Source organism: Bos mutus, chromosome 12 (assembly GCF_027580195.1).
Source record: "Bos mutus isolate GX-2022 chromosome 12, NWIPB_WYAK_1.1, whole genome shotgun sequence".
NCBI classification, from domain to species: Eukaryota; Metazoa; Chordata; class Mammalia; order Artiodactyla; family Bovidae; genus Bos; species Bos mutus.
The window spans coordinates 47,565,294-47,582,786 of NC_091628.1; the positions used below are offsets into that span (position 1 = coordinate 47,565,294).

The 17,493-nt window shown below is 36.4% G+C and overlaps 1 protein-coding gene across 2 annotated transcripts in view; it reads left to right on the forward strand.

The window, feature by feature from the left end:
- PIBF1 (progesterone immunomodulatory binding factor 1) overlaps positions 1-17,493 on the forward strand; it is a 230,298-nt gene that overhangs the window by 113,246 nt on the left and 99,559 nt on the right. For both annotated transcript variants that reach the window (XM_005894381.3, XM_070380581.1), the window contains exon 11: positions 14,312-14,477. In XM_005894381.3, coding sequence (XP_005894443.3) covers positions 14,312-14,477 — 166 coding nt within the window. The remainder of the gene's footprint in view (positions 1-14,311; positions 14,478-17,493) is intronic.

The window sequence follows — 17,493 nt, forward strand, 5'->3', positions numbered from 1 at the left end:
TTTAAAGTAACAAATTAGAAATTGGAGATTGGGTCTGGTATAGCAGGAGTGCTTATTTCTGGCTTCAGAGATCTTTCAAGTATTTTCAGGCTATTAAAAAACTAAACTGATATAATGTACTTCATCCCTTATTTGGCTAATAAACACTTCAATTTTGAGAAGTAAAATATATGTCAGCCATAATTATTTAAATGGAAGGTGCTTAAGTTTACATTTTTTAAATTGCTCATATCAAACATTTTTAAGTTGCCTTTAAAAATTACTTTTAAGTCAAACCACATAATATAAAAAGAACTTTCTTTCCAACCTTTCACATCTCCCAGATACTGTTACCTACAATAATACCATTTTGCCAGGATGCACACTTTTCATGTTCTTATGTGATTTTGGATATATCTATAATACGTGTCTAAATATGTATGTAAGTAATGAATCAAGCTTGTATTTTTTAAACAAAGACAATAGAATATATGGATCTGAATGATTATATCCTCCACAAAGTAGGCACTTTTGGAGCTCATACAATGCTTTTCCCAACTGTTCAGTCATCGCTCATATAGTTACTTTTTAGCACAATCCTTAGAGTAGCCTTTAATTGTAAGAGCTTTCTTCCTTCAAAGATGTATTTGTTTTTGGAAAATCGCACTTAGAGTAAAACTCATTGCTTTGGGTGGGTGAATAAACTGGGCACTACTATTAGCATAAAAAATGAAGTGAGAAAAAAAAATGAAGTGAGAAATTGGGGAAGGGCTAAATATCTTGACAATCGAGGAATAATTAAGAATGGAAAATTATGGGGCCGATAAAAATAACACTTAAAAAGGAGGTTTAATAGCATAGGAGGATTTTTACATTCTATTGAGGCGGGTATAGGATAGAAAATTCTATATGAAGGTGTGATTTACATATAGAATGTACATAACAAGCATGTTTATATATGATAAGATCAAAAATTGGTGAGAAACCATATGTCATACACCTGAGGGACCATTTTTAATTGATATTGCCACTTAGGAGGGCAGTATCTCTTAAACTTTAAAATCCTTTGATTCAACAGTCCCACTTCATGATCTTTCTTAGAGAAACATTCACTCATGAACTGGAGGCATTATTTAAGATCATCTTTGAAGCACTCTGTGTAATAAAAAAAAATTGGAAATAATCTAAATGGTCATAAGTTTTACAAAATAAAAGGAGGCATTATTTAAGATCATCTTTGAAGCACTCTGTGTAATAAAAAAAAAATTGGAAATAATCTAAATGGTCATAAGTTTAGTACAAAATAAAAGTTTAGTACAAAAGGGACCATTTTTAATTGATATTGCCACTTAGGAGGGCAGTATCTCTTAAACTTTAAAATCCTTTGATTCAACAGTCCCACTTCATGATCTTTCTTAGAGAAACATTCACTCATGAACTGGAGGCATTATTTAAGATCATCTTTGAAGCACTCTGTGTAATAAAAAAAAATTGGAAATAATCTAAATGGTCATAAGTTTAGTACAAAATAAAGGAATTTGGGAATTAATTAAATGATTATGTCCACATTGTGATCTGCTACATAGAAAATGGAAAGAATGAGGTAGAGACATGAAAAGATCCCCATATTCTTAAAGGAAAAATAGTTTACAGAGTGTATGTGACATGCTGCCGTTTAAAAAAAAAAAAAAAAAGGAAATTGATATATCCTTCTGTGTACATGTATTTCTTTAAAAAAAATAAATAAAACCCCAAAGAAGATGCACAGAAAAGTGGTAAATAGGAGGTCTTTAATCTTTACTTGGGGCTTCCCAGGTGGCACTGGTGGTAAAGAACCCGTCTACCAATGCAAGAGACATAAAGAGATGTGGATTCAATCCCTGGATCAGGAAGATCCCTTGGAGAAGGAAATGGCAACCCACTCCAGTAATCTTGCCTGGAAAATCACATGGACAGAGGAGCCTGGCAGGCTATAATCCATGGGGTTGCAGAGAATTGGACATGACTGAAGCGACTGAGCAAGCAAATGTTTACTTCTAATATTTGAAGTCTTTCCCTAAGACTGGATGTGATACAGAGTTAAAATCTTCCAGTTTGTGTTTTAGTTTTGTTCTTAACTGGTAAATATAATTCTTTATTTCCTTTATTCACCAGGTTAATCTGCTGTAATTTATTTTTGTTGGACTTTTTTGACTTTGCTCATGGGTGTATATGTATATGTGTATATTACATTATTTTAATTATTATTTGCCTGATTTTGTAACTGCCATTAGTTTGGGGTTCATCTTTGGTTTCTCATTTTTGGATATTTGTTTTAATCTCACTTAACGCCATAATAAACCACTTGTAGAATCTTTGTTCCTGACCAGAGATCAAGCCCTGAGCCTTTGGAGTGGGAGCCTGACTCCAAAACCCTAGACTACCAGAGAACTAACCCTAGGGAGTTTCTAATAGTGAGAACTCACACAACGGAAACCACCTGAATACAAGATCCAGCATCACCCCACCTCCAGTAGCACCCTGTGCAGGACACCTCATCTAAACAACAAACAAAACAAAAATACAAACCCAATCATCAGCAGACAGGATTACCACCTCACTCAGCCTTGCCCATCAGAGGAAAAACAAACAAAAAGCACAAAAGTCTCACCCTGTATGAAGCTTACACAAACCACTGGACCAACCTGAGGAGGACAGAAACCAAAAGGAAGAAAGAATTCAACCTTGAAGCCTGGGAAAAGGAGACCTCAAACACAGTAATTAATGAAAAGGCAGAGAAATACTACACAAATGAAGAAACAAACTAGAAACACAGAAGTCCAAATAAATGAAGAGGAAATAGGCAAACCACCTGAAAAGAATTCAGAATAATGATAGTAAAGATGATCAAAAACCTTGAAAACAAAATGGAGAAAATGCAAGAATCAATTAACAAAGATCTAGAAGAATTAAAGAATAAACATACAGAGATAAAACACACAATTATTGGAATTAAAAATACTCTAGAAGGAATCAATAGCAGAATATCTGAAGTAGAAGAATGAATCAGTGAGCTGAAAGATAAAGTGATGGAAATAGCTTATGAAGAGCAGAATAAAGTATAAAGAATGAACAGAACTGAAAATAGTCTCAGAGACCTCTGGGACGAAGAAGTCCAAGAAGAAGAGAAAAAGAAAGGGTATGAGAAAGTTTTTGAAGAGATTATAGTTGAAAATTTCCCCAACATGGAAAAGGAAATAGTCAAGTCCAAGAGGCATAAAGAGTCCCATGCAGGATAATCCCAAGGAGAAACACACCAAGACACACACTAATCAAACTAACAGACTAAACACAAAGAAAGTCTTAAGAGCAGCAAGGGAAAAGCAACAAGTAACATACATGGGAAACCCCATATGCTTAACAGCTGATCTTTCAGCAGAAACTCTGCCAGCCAGAAGGGAATGGCAGGGTATATTTAAAGTACAGAAAGGGAAAAACCTACAACCAAGATTACTGTACCCAGCAAGGATCTCATTCAAATTTGATGGAGAAATAAAAAGCTTTTAAGACAAGCAAAAGTTAAGAGAATTCAGTACCACCAAACCAGCTTTACAACAAATGTTAAAGGGACTTATGTTGTCAAGAAATACAAGAGAAAAGAAAAATGATCTAGAAAATCAACCCCAAACAATTAAAATGGCAATAAGAACATATATATCAGTAATTACTTTAAATGTAAATGGATAAATGCTTCAACAAAAAGATAGACTGGCTGAATGGATACAAAAACAAGACCTATATATATGCTGTCTACAAGAAACCCACTTCAGACCTCATGACACATACAGACTGAAAGTGAGAGGATGGAAAAATATATTCCATGCAAATGGGAAGCAAAAGAAAGCTGGAATAGCAACCCTCATATCAGACAAAATAGACCTTAAAATAAAGATTACAAGCGATAAGGAAGGACAGTAGATAATGATCAAGGGATCAATTCAAGAGGAAGACATAATGATTGTAAATATCTATGCACCCAACATAGGAGCACCTCAACACATAAGACAAACACTAACAGACATAAAACGAGAAATTGACATAACACAATAATAGTAGGAGACTAACACCCCACTCACACCAATGGACAGATCATCTAAACAGAAAGTTAATAAGGAAACACAAATCTTAAATGATACATTAGATGAGATGGATCTCATCGTTATCTTCAGGACACTCCATCCAAATGCAGAAGAATACACCTTCTTCTCAAGTGCACATGGAACATTCTCCAGAATAGACCAATTCTTGGGTCATATATCAAACCTCAGTAAACTTAAAAAAATTGAAATCGTATCAAGCATCTTCTCCGACCACAACGCCATGAGACTAGATATCAATTGCAAGAAAAAAACTGTAAGAAACACAAGCACATGAAGATTAAACAACATGTTTCTAAATAACCAACCAGTTACTGAAGAAATCAAAAAACTTTTAGAAACAAATGACAATGAAAACAAAACAACTCAAAACCTATGGGATGCAGCAAAAGCAATTATAGGAGGGAAGTTTATAGCAGTACAATCCTACCTCAAGAAACAAGAAAACATCAAATAGACAATCTAATGTTGCACCTAAAACAACTGAAAAAGAAGAACAAAAAACCCAAAATTAGTAGAAGGAAAGAAATCATAAAGATCCAAACAGAAATAAAGAAATGAAGGAAACAATAGTAAAGATTAATAAAACGAAAAGCTGGTTCTTTGAGAAGATAAGCAAAATTGACAAACCTTTAGCCAGATTCATCAAGAAAAAAAGAGAGAAGAATCAAATTAACAAAATTAGAAATAAAAAGGAGAGGTTACAAAAGACAATGCAGAAGTGCAGAGGAATTTAAGAGACTTTTCTGAACAGTTATATGGAAATAAAGTGGATAACCTGAAGAAATGGACAGATTCCTAGAAAAGTTCAATCTTCCAAGACTGAACCAATAAGAAATAGAAATTATGAACAACCCAATTACAAGCAGTGAAATTAAAGCTGTGATCAGAAATCTCAGAAAAAAACAAAAGCCCAGGACCAGATGACTTCACAGAAGAGTTTTATCAAACATTTAGAGAAGAGCTAATGCCTATCCTTCTAAAACTCTTTCAAAAAATTGCAAATGAAGGAATACATCCAAACTCATTCTATGAGGCTGCCATCACCCTGATACCAAAACCAGACAAAGACAACACAAAAAAAGAAAACTACAGGCCAATATCACTGATGAACATAGATGCAAAAATCCTTAACAAAATTTTAACAAACAATTCAGGAACACATCAAAAAGCTCATACACCATGATCGAGTTAGGTTTATTCTAGAAATGCAAGGATTCTTCAATATACACAAATCAATCAATGTGATACACCATGTTAACAAATTGAAAGACAAAAACCATATGATAATCTCAGTAGATGCAGTAAAAGCCTTTGACAAAATTCAGCACCCATTTATGATGAAAACTCTTCAAAAACTGGGCATAGCCTACCTCAACATAGTAAAAGCCATATATGATAAGACTACAGCAAACATTATTCTCAATGATGAAAAACTGAAAGCATTTCCCGTAAGATCAGGAACAAGACAAGGATGTCCAGTTTCACCACTATTATTCAACATAGTTTTGGAAGTCCTAGCTATAGCAGTCAGAGCAGAAAGAATTCAGGTCGGAAAAGAAGAAGTACAGCTCTTGCTGTTTGCAGATGACACAATACTGTACGTAGAAACCCCTAAAGATAGTATCAAAAAATGAGTAGAGCTAATCAGTGAATTTAGCAATGTTGCAGGATACAAAATCAATACACAGAAATCACTTGCATTTGTATTTACCCACAATGAAAAATCAGAAAGAGAAATTAAGGAATCAATCCCATTCACCATTGCAGCAAAAAGAATTAAATATCTAGGAATAAACTTACCTAAGGATACAAAAGAACTGTACACAGAAAATTATAAGACACTAATGAAAGAAATCAAAGATGCCATAAATAGATGGAGAAATATTCCATGTTCCTGGGTAGGAACAATGGAGAAATGTCTGTTTAGGTTTTTTTCCCACTTTTAGATTGAGTTGTGTGTTTTCTGGCATTTTCACAACAATATTGTGAAAATGACTATACTCCCAAGCACAGTATTCAGATTCAGTGCAATCCCTATCAAGTTACCAATGGCATTTTTCACAGAACTAGAACAAAAAATTTCACAATTCGTATGGAAACACAAAAGGCCCGAATAGCCAAAGTAGTCTTAAGAAAGAAGAATGGAGCTGGAAGAATCAACCTTCCTGATTTCAGATTATACTACAAAGCTACAGTCAAGACAGTATGGTCCTGGTATAGACCAATGGAACAAGATAGAAAGCCCAGAAATAAACCCATGCACTTACAGATACCTTAATTTTGACAAAGGAGGCAAGAATATAGAATAGGGCAAAGACAGCCTCTTCAATAAATGGTGCTGGGAAAACTGGACAGCTACATGCAAAAGAATGAAATTAGAACACTTCCTAACACCATACACAAAGATAAACTCAAGATGCATTAAAGACCTAAATGTAACACCAGAAACTATAAAACTCTTAGAGGAAAACATAGGCAAAACACTCTGACATAAATCAAAGCAAGATCCTCTATGACCCATCTCCTAGAGTAACAGGAATAAAAACAAAAGTAAGCAAGTGGGACCTGATTAAACTTAAAAGCTTTTGCACAGCAAAGGAAACTATAAGCAAGTTGAAAAGACAACCCTTAGAATGGGAGAAATAATAGCAAATGAAATAAATGATAAAGGATTAATTTCCAAAATATACAAGCAGCTCATACAACTCAATGCCAGAAAAACAAACAACCCAATCAAAAAGTGAGAAAAATCCCTAAACAGACATTTCTCTAAAGAAGACATACAGATGGCTAACAAACACATGAAAAGATGCTCAACATCGCTCATTATTAGAGAAATGCAAATCAAAAGTACAATGAAATATCACCTCACACCAGTCAGAATGGCCATCATCAAAAAGTCTACCAACAATAAATGCTGGAGATGGTGTGGAGAAAAGGGACTGCTCTTACACTGTTGGTGGGAATGTAAATTGATACAGCCACTATGAAAGACAGCATGGAGATTCTTTTAAAAAAAACTAGGAATAAAGCCACCATATGAACCAGCAATCCAACTCCTAGGCATATACCCTGAGGAAACCAAAATTGGAAAAGATACATGTATCCCATTGTTTGTTGCAGCACTCTTTACAATAGCTAGAACATGGAAGCAACCTAGATGTCCATCGGCAGATGTATGGGTAACGAAGTAGTGGTACATATACACAATGGAATATTACTCAGCCATAAAAAGGAACACATTTGTATCAGTTCTGATGAGGTGGATAAACCTAGAGCCTATTATATAGAGTGACATGAGTTAGAAAGATAAATATCGTATTCTAACACAAAAATACGGAATCTGGATGAATGGTACTGAAGAACTCATTTACAGGGCAGCCATGGAGAAACAGACACAGAGAATAGACTTATGGGCATGGGGAGACTGGAGGAGAGGGTGAGACGTATGGCAAGAGTCACATGGAAACTTACATTACCATATGTAAAATAGATAGCCAATGGGAATTTGCTGTATGGATCAGGAAACTCAAACAGGGGCTCTGTATCAACCTAGAGGGGTGGGATGGGGAGGGAGATGGGAGGGAGTTTCAAAAGGGAGGGGATATATGTATACCTATGGCTGATTCCGGAGAAGGCAATGGCACCCCACTCCAGTAATCTTGCCTGGAAAATCCCATGGACGGAAGAGCCTGGTAGGCTGCAGTCCATGGGGTCGCTGAGGGTGGGACACGACTGAGCGACTTCACTTTCACTTTTCACATTCATGCATTGGAGAAGGAAATGACAACCCACTCCAGTGTTCTCGCCTGGAGAATCCCAGGGACGGGGGAGCCTGGTAGGCTGCCGTCTATGGGGTCACACAGAGTCGAACATGACTGAAGTGACTTAGCAGATGGCTGATTCATGTTGAGGTTTGACAGCAAACAACAAAATTCTATAAAGCAATTATCCTTCAATAAAAAAATAAATTAAAAAAATTAAAACCTTGAAAATATTTACTTGTGCAGAGAAGAAAGAGCTGTATGAAAATATAAACAGTAGTTATCATCATAAGCTTATGATTGACATTTTTTTCTGTTTCCCATATTTGCTAAAATTCTATGATAAATCTATTATTTGTATAATCAACACAAAAATTGTAAAGCCATTTTGAATAAGTGATAAGACATTTCTCATGTGGCTTATAGATTACCTCAGAATAAAAGTAAATCCAAAGTATTTCTTAAACAGTGATCAAATTGTTCGTTTACATAAGTGTCAGTTCCCAGCCCTATGAAGTAGTAGCACTTATCCTGATGTCACTGGTGCATTTGTTAAAAATTTAATTCTCTTTGTGTTATTTACAATTTGTGTAGTTGAGACTGTCTAGTAAATCCATTAGTATGGTTTGAGTTGGTAATTTTAACTACTGGTTTAAGATACCAAGTTTCAAGTCATTGTGAAGGACTTCTATTGTCTTCATATGTTTGACACTGTATCTCTTCTTTAAAAAGAAAAAGTCTTTATTCTTTTAAAGTCTTGAATATGATGCATGGTCAGTATATATTTTTTTTTATTAATCACTTACTTTAGTTCTGAAATACAGGTTTTGGTAAACTCTGGTATACATATCTTTGCTCAAATACCACCTTCTCTGCCCAACCCCTTTAAAGTAACACCATCGCTGACATCTCCATATTTCCCTTACTCTATTATTATTATTATAATTTATTACCATATCACTTTACATTTGTTTGCCTTCCTCATATCATTATAATGTGAGTTCCTTAGAGTAGTAGTGCAATTTGTGCTTCTCTGGTGTCCTAATAGAACCTGACCACACTTAGATACACAATAAATATTTTTAAATGAATTAGATGTTGTGGAATGAAATATTCTGGTTGGGACTTGCCTGGTGGTCCAGTGGTTAAAACGCCATGCTTCCACTGCAGGGGCATAGGTTCAATCCCTGGTCAGGGAACTGAGATCCTGCATGCCATGTGGCCTGCCCACACCCACACACACTCACACACACACAAAAGGACATATTCTGGTTAATAGAAAGTTAACCCTATATAAAACAGCCTATTTGAAAGAGAAAATTAAAAGCTTACTCCATACTCATGTTTTAAATATGTAATTGATATAATACTACATATTTAAATGCATATCCTTGGAAGGACTGATGCTGAAGCTCCAATACTTTGCTCACCTGATATGAAGAGTCAACTCATCGAAAAAGACCCTGATGCTGGGAAAGATTGAGGGCGGGAGGAGAAGGGGGCGTCAGAGGACAAGATGGTTGGATGGCATCAGTGACTCAGTGGGCATGAGTTTGCACAGACTCTGGGAGATAGTGAAGCACAGCAAGCTTGGCATGCTGCAGTCCACAGGGTGACAAAGAGTCAGACAGTACTTAGTGATTGAACACCAACAACAAATAATACTAGTTAATACAAGATTAGATACAGATATATAAATATAGATATACAGATAGATACTATTGAGAGCAAGAAAACCTTTAGGGATAACTGAAAAATCAGTGGCTTAGTATCTTTAACCTAAGATAATTAGCTTTTTCTCAGTTCATAGAAGCAGAAAATCCAAATCAACAGGTTTGTGTGTGTGTGTTTTTCCTGAATTCTTAATTAATTAGCAGAATGATTCAGAAGGTTTGGTTAACTGTCAGTGACTCATCCAGAGCATTTTCAGCATGTGGTTCAGGGCTGGTAATACAAGTAGAACAGGTCTAGAAGCACAACCAAAATTTTCTCTAAACAGAATGAAAATGAGTTTTATCCCCATAGCAGGCACAGAAAGTAAAGGTACAGATTAGTTATCAGCTCAACCAAAATGAATACTTCAAAGGAAACTGAATGTCAACTCAGTGAAGCCTGTTGAAAGAGTAAGAAGGAGGGGCCTGAAACACCAGAGTAAAATGAGATTGATGTCCTACCGTGTAAACAAAATTGATTCTCAGTTATCAGAGATGACAGCTTCTGTCCCTGTCTAATCCAGTTTCCCACAGTGTAATCCCTATCTGAAGTTTCAGGCCCATCTCTGTTTCTGAGCACTTTTCTTTTTTGGTTTTATTTTTGTTTTTTCACACGTAGAAAGTTCATCAGCAGTCTGTGCTCCATTTGCTTGTGCAGTTTAGAATTAATTTCTCCTCCCCACACAGAGGATTTAGTGGTTCAACCATGACTTCCTGCTCCCATATATTCTTAAAACCCCACCAGTATTTTCTCTGTATTGACCCAGAGTTCCTCTCAAAACTTGATCTAACTGATGCCCAGCTACTAAAAATCCCTCCCTAAACACTTGCCTGTAACTGGAAATCCTATGACTTTGCTTAGCTTCTTTTACCAGTCTTCCTTGTATGTGCCTTGCCCCAGCTGCTTCACTACCTTACTTCTAAATTGGACCAGCTCTCAGGATTTCCTAATGGAAGGACCACCCATCGGTCCTGGTAACTACAGGAACCTTACCACTGGATATGTGAGATCTTAGTTCCCTGACCGAACCGATGCCCCCGCATTGGAAGCACGAAGTCTTAACCACTGACTGCCAGAGAAGTCCCACATCCACTTTTAATATTTGGGAAGCCATGAACATTATGTGGATAAAAATTCAAAGATCAGCTGCTGTTACTCATTGGAGTAAAAACTAGATTACTAATTATAGCAGTCTTTGACTTTCTTGGGCCTCCCTGGTGGCTCAGACGGTAAAGAATCTGCCTGCCATGTGGAAGACTGGGTTTGATCCCTGGATCAGGAAAATCCCCTGGAGAAGGGAATGTCTACCCACTCCAGTATTCTTGCCTGGAGAATTCCACGGACAGAGAGCAGAGTTGGACACGACTGAGTGACTAACATTTTCACTTTTGACCTTCTTACCCATGATAACCTTGTTGATAGAGATGGGAGTAAACATACATTGCTTGGCTTAATACATGAGAGTATAATGAGCAAACTTTCACCATACTATATATGTAAAGACTGCTGATGTAAATACTGCTATGCAGATCTGTTGTTATTTAGTGTTTTATCTAGTGCTTTTGTTCAAATGAGCTCTCCTGTTTCTCAGAACAGAATTCTCTGTTGATGTCTCTCCTGCAGTTATTTCTCAGCATTGCAGAATATGCAGTGCTGCTTGAAGTTTATTCACTGTAGCTGAGAGAATTTCTTATGGGTTAACTCTGTTGTTCCCTGTCTAATTGCTCATTTTCACCTTTTCACAGGTGAAATTCTCCTTGTTTGTCCAGCTTAAAGTCTGTTGCAATGACTATTCCTTAAGAGCAAACAGTTCATTCTAGGTCTTTATAGTACTATTTTTAAAGTAGTGTGATTTATGAGTAAGTCTTATGCAAACTAAAAACCTAGCTAATGTAAAGACTAATCTAGTCAAACCAGGGACCTGGGGTGACTGTAGCTGGAGATGCTGATAAACTTTGTAAGAAATGTGACCTCTTAAGGTTACTATGCTGAATTAGAATGTCGAACATAAACTTGCGAACATATGAATAATATTGCCTTCATTCAAATAAAAGTTTCACATTAAGAGGAGAAGATGAGAAAACTGAGTCAACAGCATAAAATGTGACAGGTTATATTAGCAAAACAAGTAGGAGGAAGTTAGCTGAATTGTCAGCCTGTACCCTGGTCGCCATCTCTTCCTCACACTGTAACTGCCTTTGCAGCGCTGATGTTTCTAAAGGGTTTTCACAGTTCAACTTAAGTTAAAATAATAACTATTATTACAAAGGCCTAATGATTTGTATGAGCCAGATTTTCCTTTACTGTGTAAACGACATGAGAATAGATGAGTCCTTTAGAATTAGCATTTGGTTCATGTGTCATTTTATTAAACTTAACATCCTCAAATTTTTACTTAACTGTGTAGTAAAATGGGAAGATTAATAGTGCTAAAAGAAACTTTGAAATGCCACATAATGAATAAGAAGAGCAGGTGTAATCTAAAAGCTAAGTCTTTCATTTCCTGTTTGAAGTTGGCCTCAGAATTACTCACAATGTCCTGGATCGTAAAAAGGCAAACTTTGCATTTTAATTTTTTCAGAACAAACTCTTTTAAAGATAAATATCACATTCCAAATGACTTAGTATTTATTTCAATAATAAGGTCTAGTGTGCCCCATAGTTTAGCATACAAATAGGTATGGATTTCATATGTTTTATACATTTATGTTTTATAAGACAACTTACCCCAGGGAATTCAGGGCATTTTCATGTCAGTAAATTGTTTAATTAATATTTTTGACTAAAGTAATTGTTTTACTGCTTCACATCCATGATGATGGCTATAATCCAAGAGACAATGATAAGTTTTGATTAGAATATGGAGGATTTACCACCCTCGTAATTGCTGGTGAGAATGTGCAACCACACTGAAAAGCAGTTTGGCAGCTCTTCAAAAAGCTTAAAACCTGAGTGACCATATGACCTTGCTGTTCTTTTATATATATATAATTAATGCCTGGACTTCCCAAAAAGTTAAACACACAAGCTGACATTCACCTTAAAGCCTTGATGTGTATTAAGTGATGTGTACCAATAGGCCTGAATGGAGCTTCCACCACTCTGAATGTGACGTACTTGTAAAGAAAGAAAGATTCGAGAGTACCAGGAGTGAAGTAGCCTGTAGCAAGAATCTAATGCTGTCTTCTCTAATTATATTTTAAATGTTGTTGTCACAAGAGTGAAGCGACCTCCTTTAAAACACGTTTGAAAGTTTAACTGACTTCAGAAATATCAGCTAAGGTTCTTATGTAGCAGTGGAAAGATCATTACTGTGAAGTCAAACCTAGCTGGACTTGAGACCCCCTCTGAAATCTACCAGGAAGTTCTTCCTCTTGAAGAAATGAATTAATCTCTGAATCTCTGGTTTCTCATCTGCAAAATACCTAATAGAGTTGTGGGATTAAATGAGATGCCATGGATGAAACAGACTATACTCTGTTTCTCTGGCCTGCGTGTACTCTTGTTTCTACTTCTAGAGCACTTCCACCTTGGACTTCTTACTGCTGTGTACTCAAACACACATCTACACAAACTGAGTTAATTCTTCTTCCTGTATGTACACATCAAACCTAGGGTTTACCTTATTGAAGCGCTTATCTTGTTCTATTGAATTTTCATATTTTGCATCTCTTCCCCAGAAAACTAAGTTCTTTTTTTTTTTTTTTTTTTTTTGGCACACCATGCAGCTTGTGGGATCTCAGTTCCCCAGCCAGGGTCTCAGTTCCTGGACCAGGGACTGAAGACCAGCCCTGGCAATGAAAATGCCGAATCCTAACCACTAGACCATGAGGGAACTCCCCCAAAATAAGTTCTTTAAAGGGGGAAAAAAAATTGTCTTCCACTGTATACATATTTGCCTGGCATGGTGACTAGCTCAATAAATATTTGAAAAAATCGAATTTTAGGAACATCTAGCATTATACTGGGTTCATAATAACTCCCTGAAAAAGCATACTATGTCTTTGTTTTGCTTTCTGTTAGAACATAGTCAACTTGAAGCATTTTCAGATCTATAATATGCAGTGATTTATATCTTAAATGGAAATGTTTTTATTACTAGTTATACCTATGGAATGAAGAGAATGTTTCTTATCTGTGTTGTAATAGACTGCTTATTGTTATATATTTACCTTTGTAATTTGTACATTATGTTTTCTTATACAAATCAAATCTATATTTACTAGCTTAAAAATTTATTTTATATATGTCTCAGGAATTGCAAGTTAATGCATATATTTCATGCCATTCTTCTCCATTTAATATTATTTAGACTTAGAATGAAATAGCAAGGTTGGAAACAATGCTATAGATTTAAGAAAGCCTATGAAATATATGGAAATTAAGTCATTTTAAGTAATAACTGAACCTTGTTCTTACCATTTTTATTTTAAATGCTTATCTTGCAAAATAATAATAATAGGTAATAACTATTTTGGAATGGGAAGAATGAAAATAAAGGGAGCAGTAGAGGAAGTTTAATCAACATGTTTTGTTTCCCCAGACTTAGCATATTTCCATACACACGACCATCTAAATTATTTACAAAAGCTTTGCTGAATAAATAAAAGTTATTAACTGAATAATAATATAGGGATATTGAACAGGCAGAAGTACTGCTTATGTTTCTATAAATTGAGATTTCTTTATTGTTTCATAATTGTTTTCTTTCTTCAGGTACAGAGAACTACAACTTAGTGCAGAAAGCAAAGTAACAGAATTTCTCCATCAAAGTAAAATAAAATCTTTTGAAAGTGAACGTGCTCAACTTCTACAAGAGGAGACTGCAAGAAATCTCACTCAGTGTCAGTTGGAATGTGAAAAATACCAGAAAAAATTAGAGGTACATATACAAGCTTTTGTTTTAAAATTAGCACAGAATGTAAGCTCTGTAAGCATAAGGTCTATATTATATTCAGCTTTTTAAAAAAATGATTTTCTTTTTCATTTAATTTTGTTTGTGCTTGGTCTCTGTTGCTGCACACTGGCTTTCTTCTAGTTGGGGCGAACTGAGGCCATTGTGGCGCGTTGGGCTCAGTAGTCCTGGCGCACAGTTGCCCCACGGCATGTGGAATCTTCCTGGACCACGGATTGAACCCGTGTCCCCTCCATTGGCAGGCAGACTGTTAACCACTGGACCACCAGGGAAGTCCATATTTCATATTGAGCTTTATAAATAATATTTGTGTTATGTATGAAAAGGAGCCGTGTCTTTAATTTTTAAAGATCTCTTATCAAGAGAATGTATCTTCCTCTTAGATAAAAAGGTGGAAAAAAGTAATGGACAGCCTCTAAGAAAAGAAATGCAAATTGCCATAGGTCTGTTTGTTGTTTTTAAAGTGTTGGCAGAAGTCCCCTTAAATGGGAAATCTCATTCAAGTAGAAAATGGACCATCCCTTCTAGAGAATGATATGGTTATTTGTGTTAAAGTCCTTAAAAAATTGATCAAGTAATTTTAGTTAAAGGAACAATGAGGTGCTTGTTGAGAACAAGTAAGGTTTTATGTTTTTTGTGTGTATCACAGCATTATTTATTATCATAAAAACTGGAAGTGTCTTAAATGTCCCAACAATAGATAATTAAACAGTTTTTGATTAATATGTTAAAATTATAAATTTTGCTGTATTCATACATTGTATGATTATGTGCAATCATGTTCTTCAATATTTTAGAATCAAGAAAATTCTTCTTTAAAATGCTGAATGAAAGACGCAATAATATCATTAGGGTGATTAATTAATGATGTAAGTATTCATTACAATAAACTTCCAGAGACTACATTTTAGAAAAGTACTCTGATAAGTAAAATTAAGATTAACAAAACAAAAGGAACTTCCCTGGTCATCCAGTGGTTAAGAATCCACCTCAGAGTTCAAGGGGGACGTGTGTTAGATCCCTGGTTGGAGAACTAAGATACCACATACCACGGAGCAGCTAAGCCCACACACCACAGCTATCTAGTCCTTGCGCACTGGAACCCATGCACCACAAGTAGAGAGTCCGTGCACCACAGTGAAAGATCTGCGTGGTGCAGCAAAGATCCCACGTGCCCCACCTGAGACCCAGGGCAACCAAAATAAATAAATATTTGTTTAAAAAAACAAAAATAACAAAGTAAAGAGTCTTACAGAAAATAAAGCCTTAGGGAAAAACATAAAGACAATGTGAATTAAATAGCACATATTTAAAGAAACACGAGTAAAAATTGTAGATGATACCTACTTCTAAATAAACCAGTGTTCTGCATTTAAAACTTTTTCAGGTACCTTCTTTGGGAAACTGCTGCAGTCACAATCTGCTACAGGCGACTCTCCCACACATTTTAGATTAGATTAGCTCTGCTTTGGTATTCGTCATCTGCAAATTTTTTATGGTTTAAGTTTTGTAATTCCTAGCAATTTCTTTTTCTTTCCACATCAGATGGCTGTGCTTACGGATGTGTTTGGGGGGAGTGAGGGGTTATATTTAGGAAAGTAGAAAGCCACTTGCCCTCTCTGTGTACTGAAACAAACATTTCATTAACCAATACTTTAAAACACACAGTGCTGGTGTTTTAACCATTCTATTTTATTGTTTTTAGCTGGTTTTAGTCAAAACTGATTTCATAACCTCCTAAAGGTTTCAACTTGCAATATGAAAGCCAGTTTTCCATAGAGCTACCCACTTAGTCTGTGGATGCAGGTGACTAGTAATTATTGAGCTCTCTTGTATAAAGGCCTTACATGGAGAAACACCTATGTGAAAAATACTATGATTGTAAAAACTTGGGTTGATAAAACTGAGGCGTTAGGGGAATTTCTTTACAGTTTCTCCTCTGTTAAACTAGGATCTTTGAGAGGACAGGGACTATTTACTTACTATTGTCATCAGTGCCTAACATAGCACCTCACTCATAGTGGATGCTCAATAAATATTTAATGAGTGAATGAATGGTTTGATGATGTGCTATGCTTAGTCAATCAGTCGTTTCTGACTCCTTGCGACCGCATGGGCCGTAGCCCACCAGGGTCCTCTGTCAATGGGGATTCTCCAGGCAAGAATACTAGAGTGGATTGCCATGCCCTCAGGGGATCTTCCCAACCTAGGGATCGAACCCAGGTCTTCCACGTTGCAGATGGATTCTTTACCATCTGAGCCACCAGGAAAGCCCAAGAATACTAGAGTGAGTAGCCTATATCTTCTCTGGGGGTCTTCCCGACCCAGGAATTGAACTGCATCTCCTGCATTGTAGGCAGATTCTGTACCAGTTGAGCTACCAGGCAAGCCCCATTTATAATGAATTTAACAGCAACCCACTCCAGTACTCTTGCCTGGAAAATCCCATGGATGGAGGAGCCTGGTAGGCTGCAGTCCATTGGGTCGCTAAGAGTCGGACACCACTGAGCGACTTCACTTTCACTTTTTACTTTCCTGCATTGGAGAAGGAAATGGCAACCCACTCCAGTGTTCTTGCCTGGAGAATCCCAGGGACGGGGGAGCCTGGTGGGCTGCCATCTATGGGGTCGCACAGAGTCGGACACGACTGAAGTGACTTAGCAGTAGCAGCAGCAGCAGCAGAGAGAAATAATGTTGTGAAGGGTAAAGATTACTATAATTATGTACTTTTTGATGGCTTTTACCCAATATTCTCATTGATTTATGCCTTAGGGACAGTCTGTTTTATTTTTTTCCTTAATTATCAGTTTCCAAAAGCTTTCAAAAAACTGGCTTTAGAACTTTCTTGGTGGTTCAAGTGGTTAAGAATCCACCTGCCAGTGCAGAGAACACAAGTCCGCTCCCTGGTTCAGGATGATCCCACATTCTGTGGGGTAGCTAAGCCCATTCCACAGCTACTGAGTCCACGTGCACCTAGAGCCTG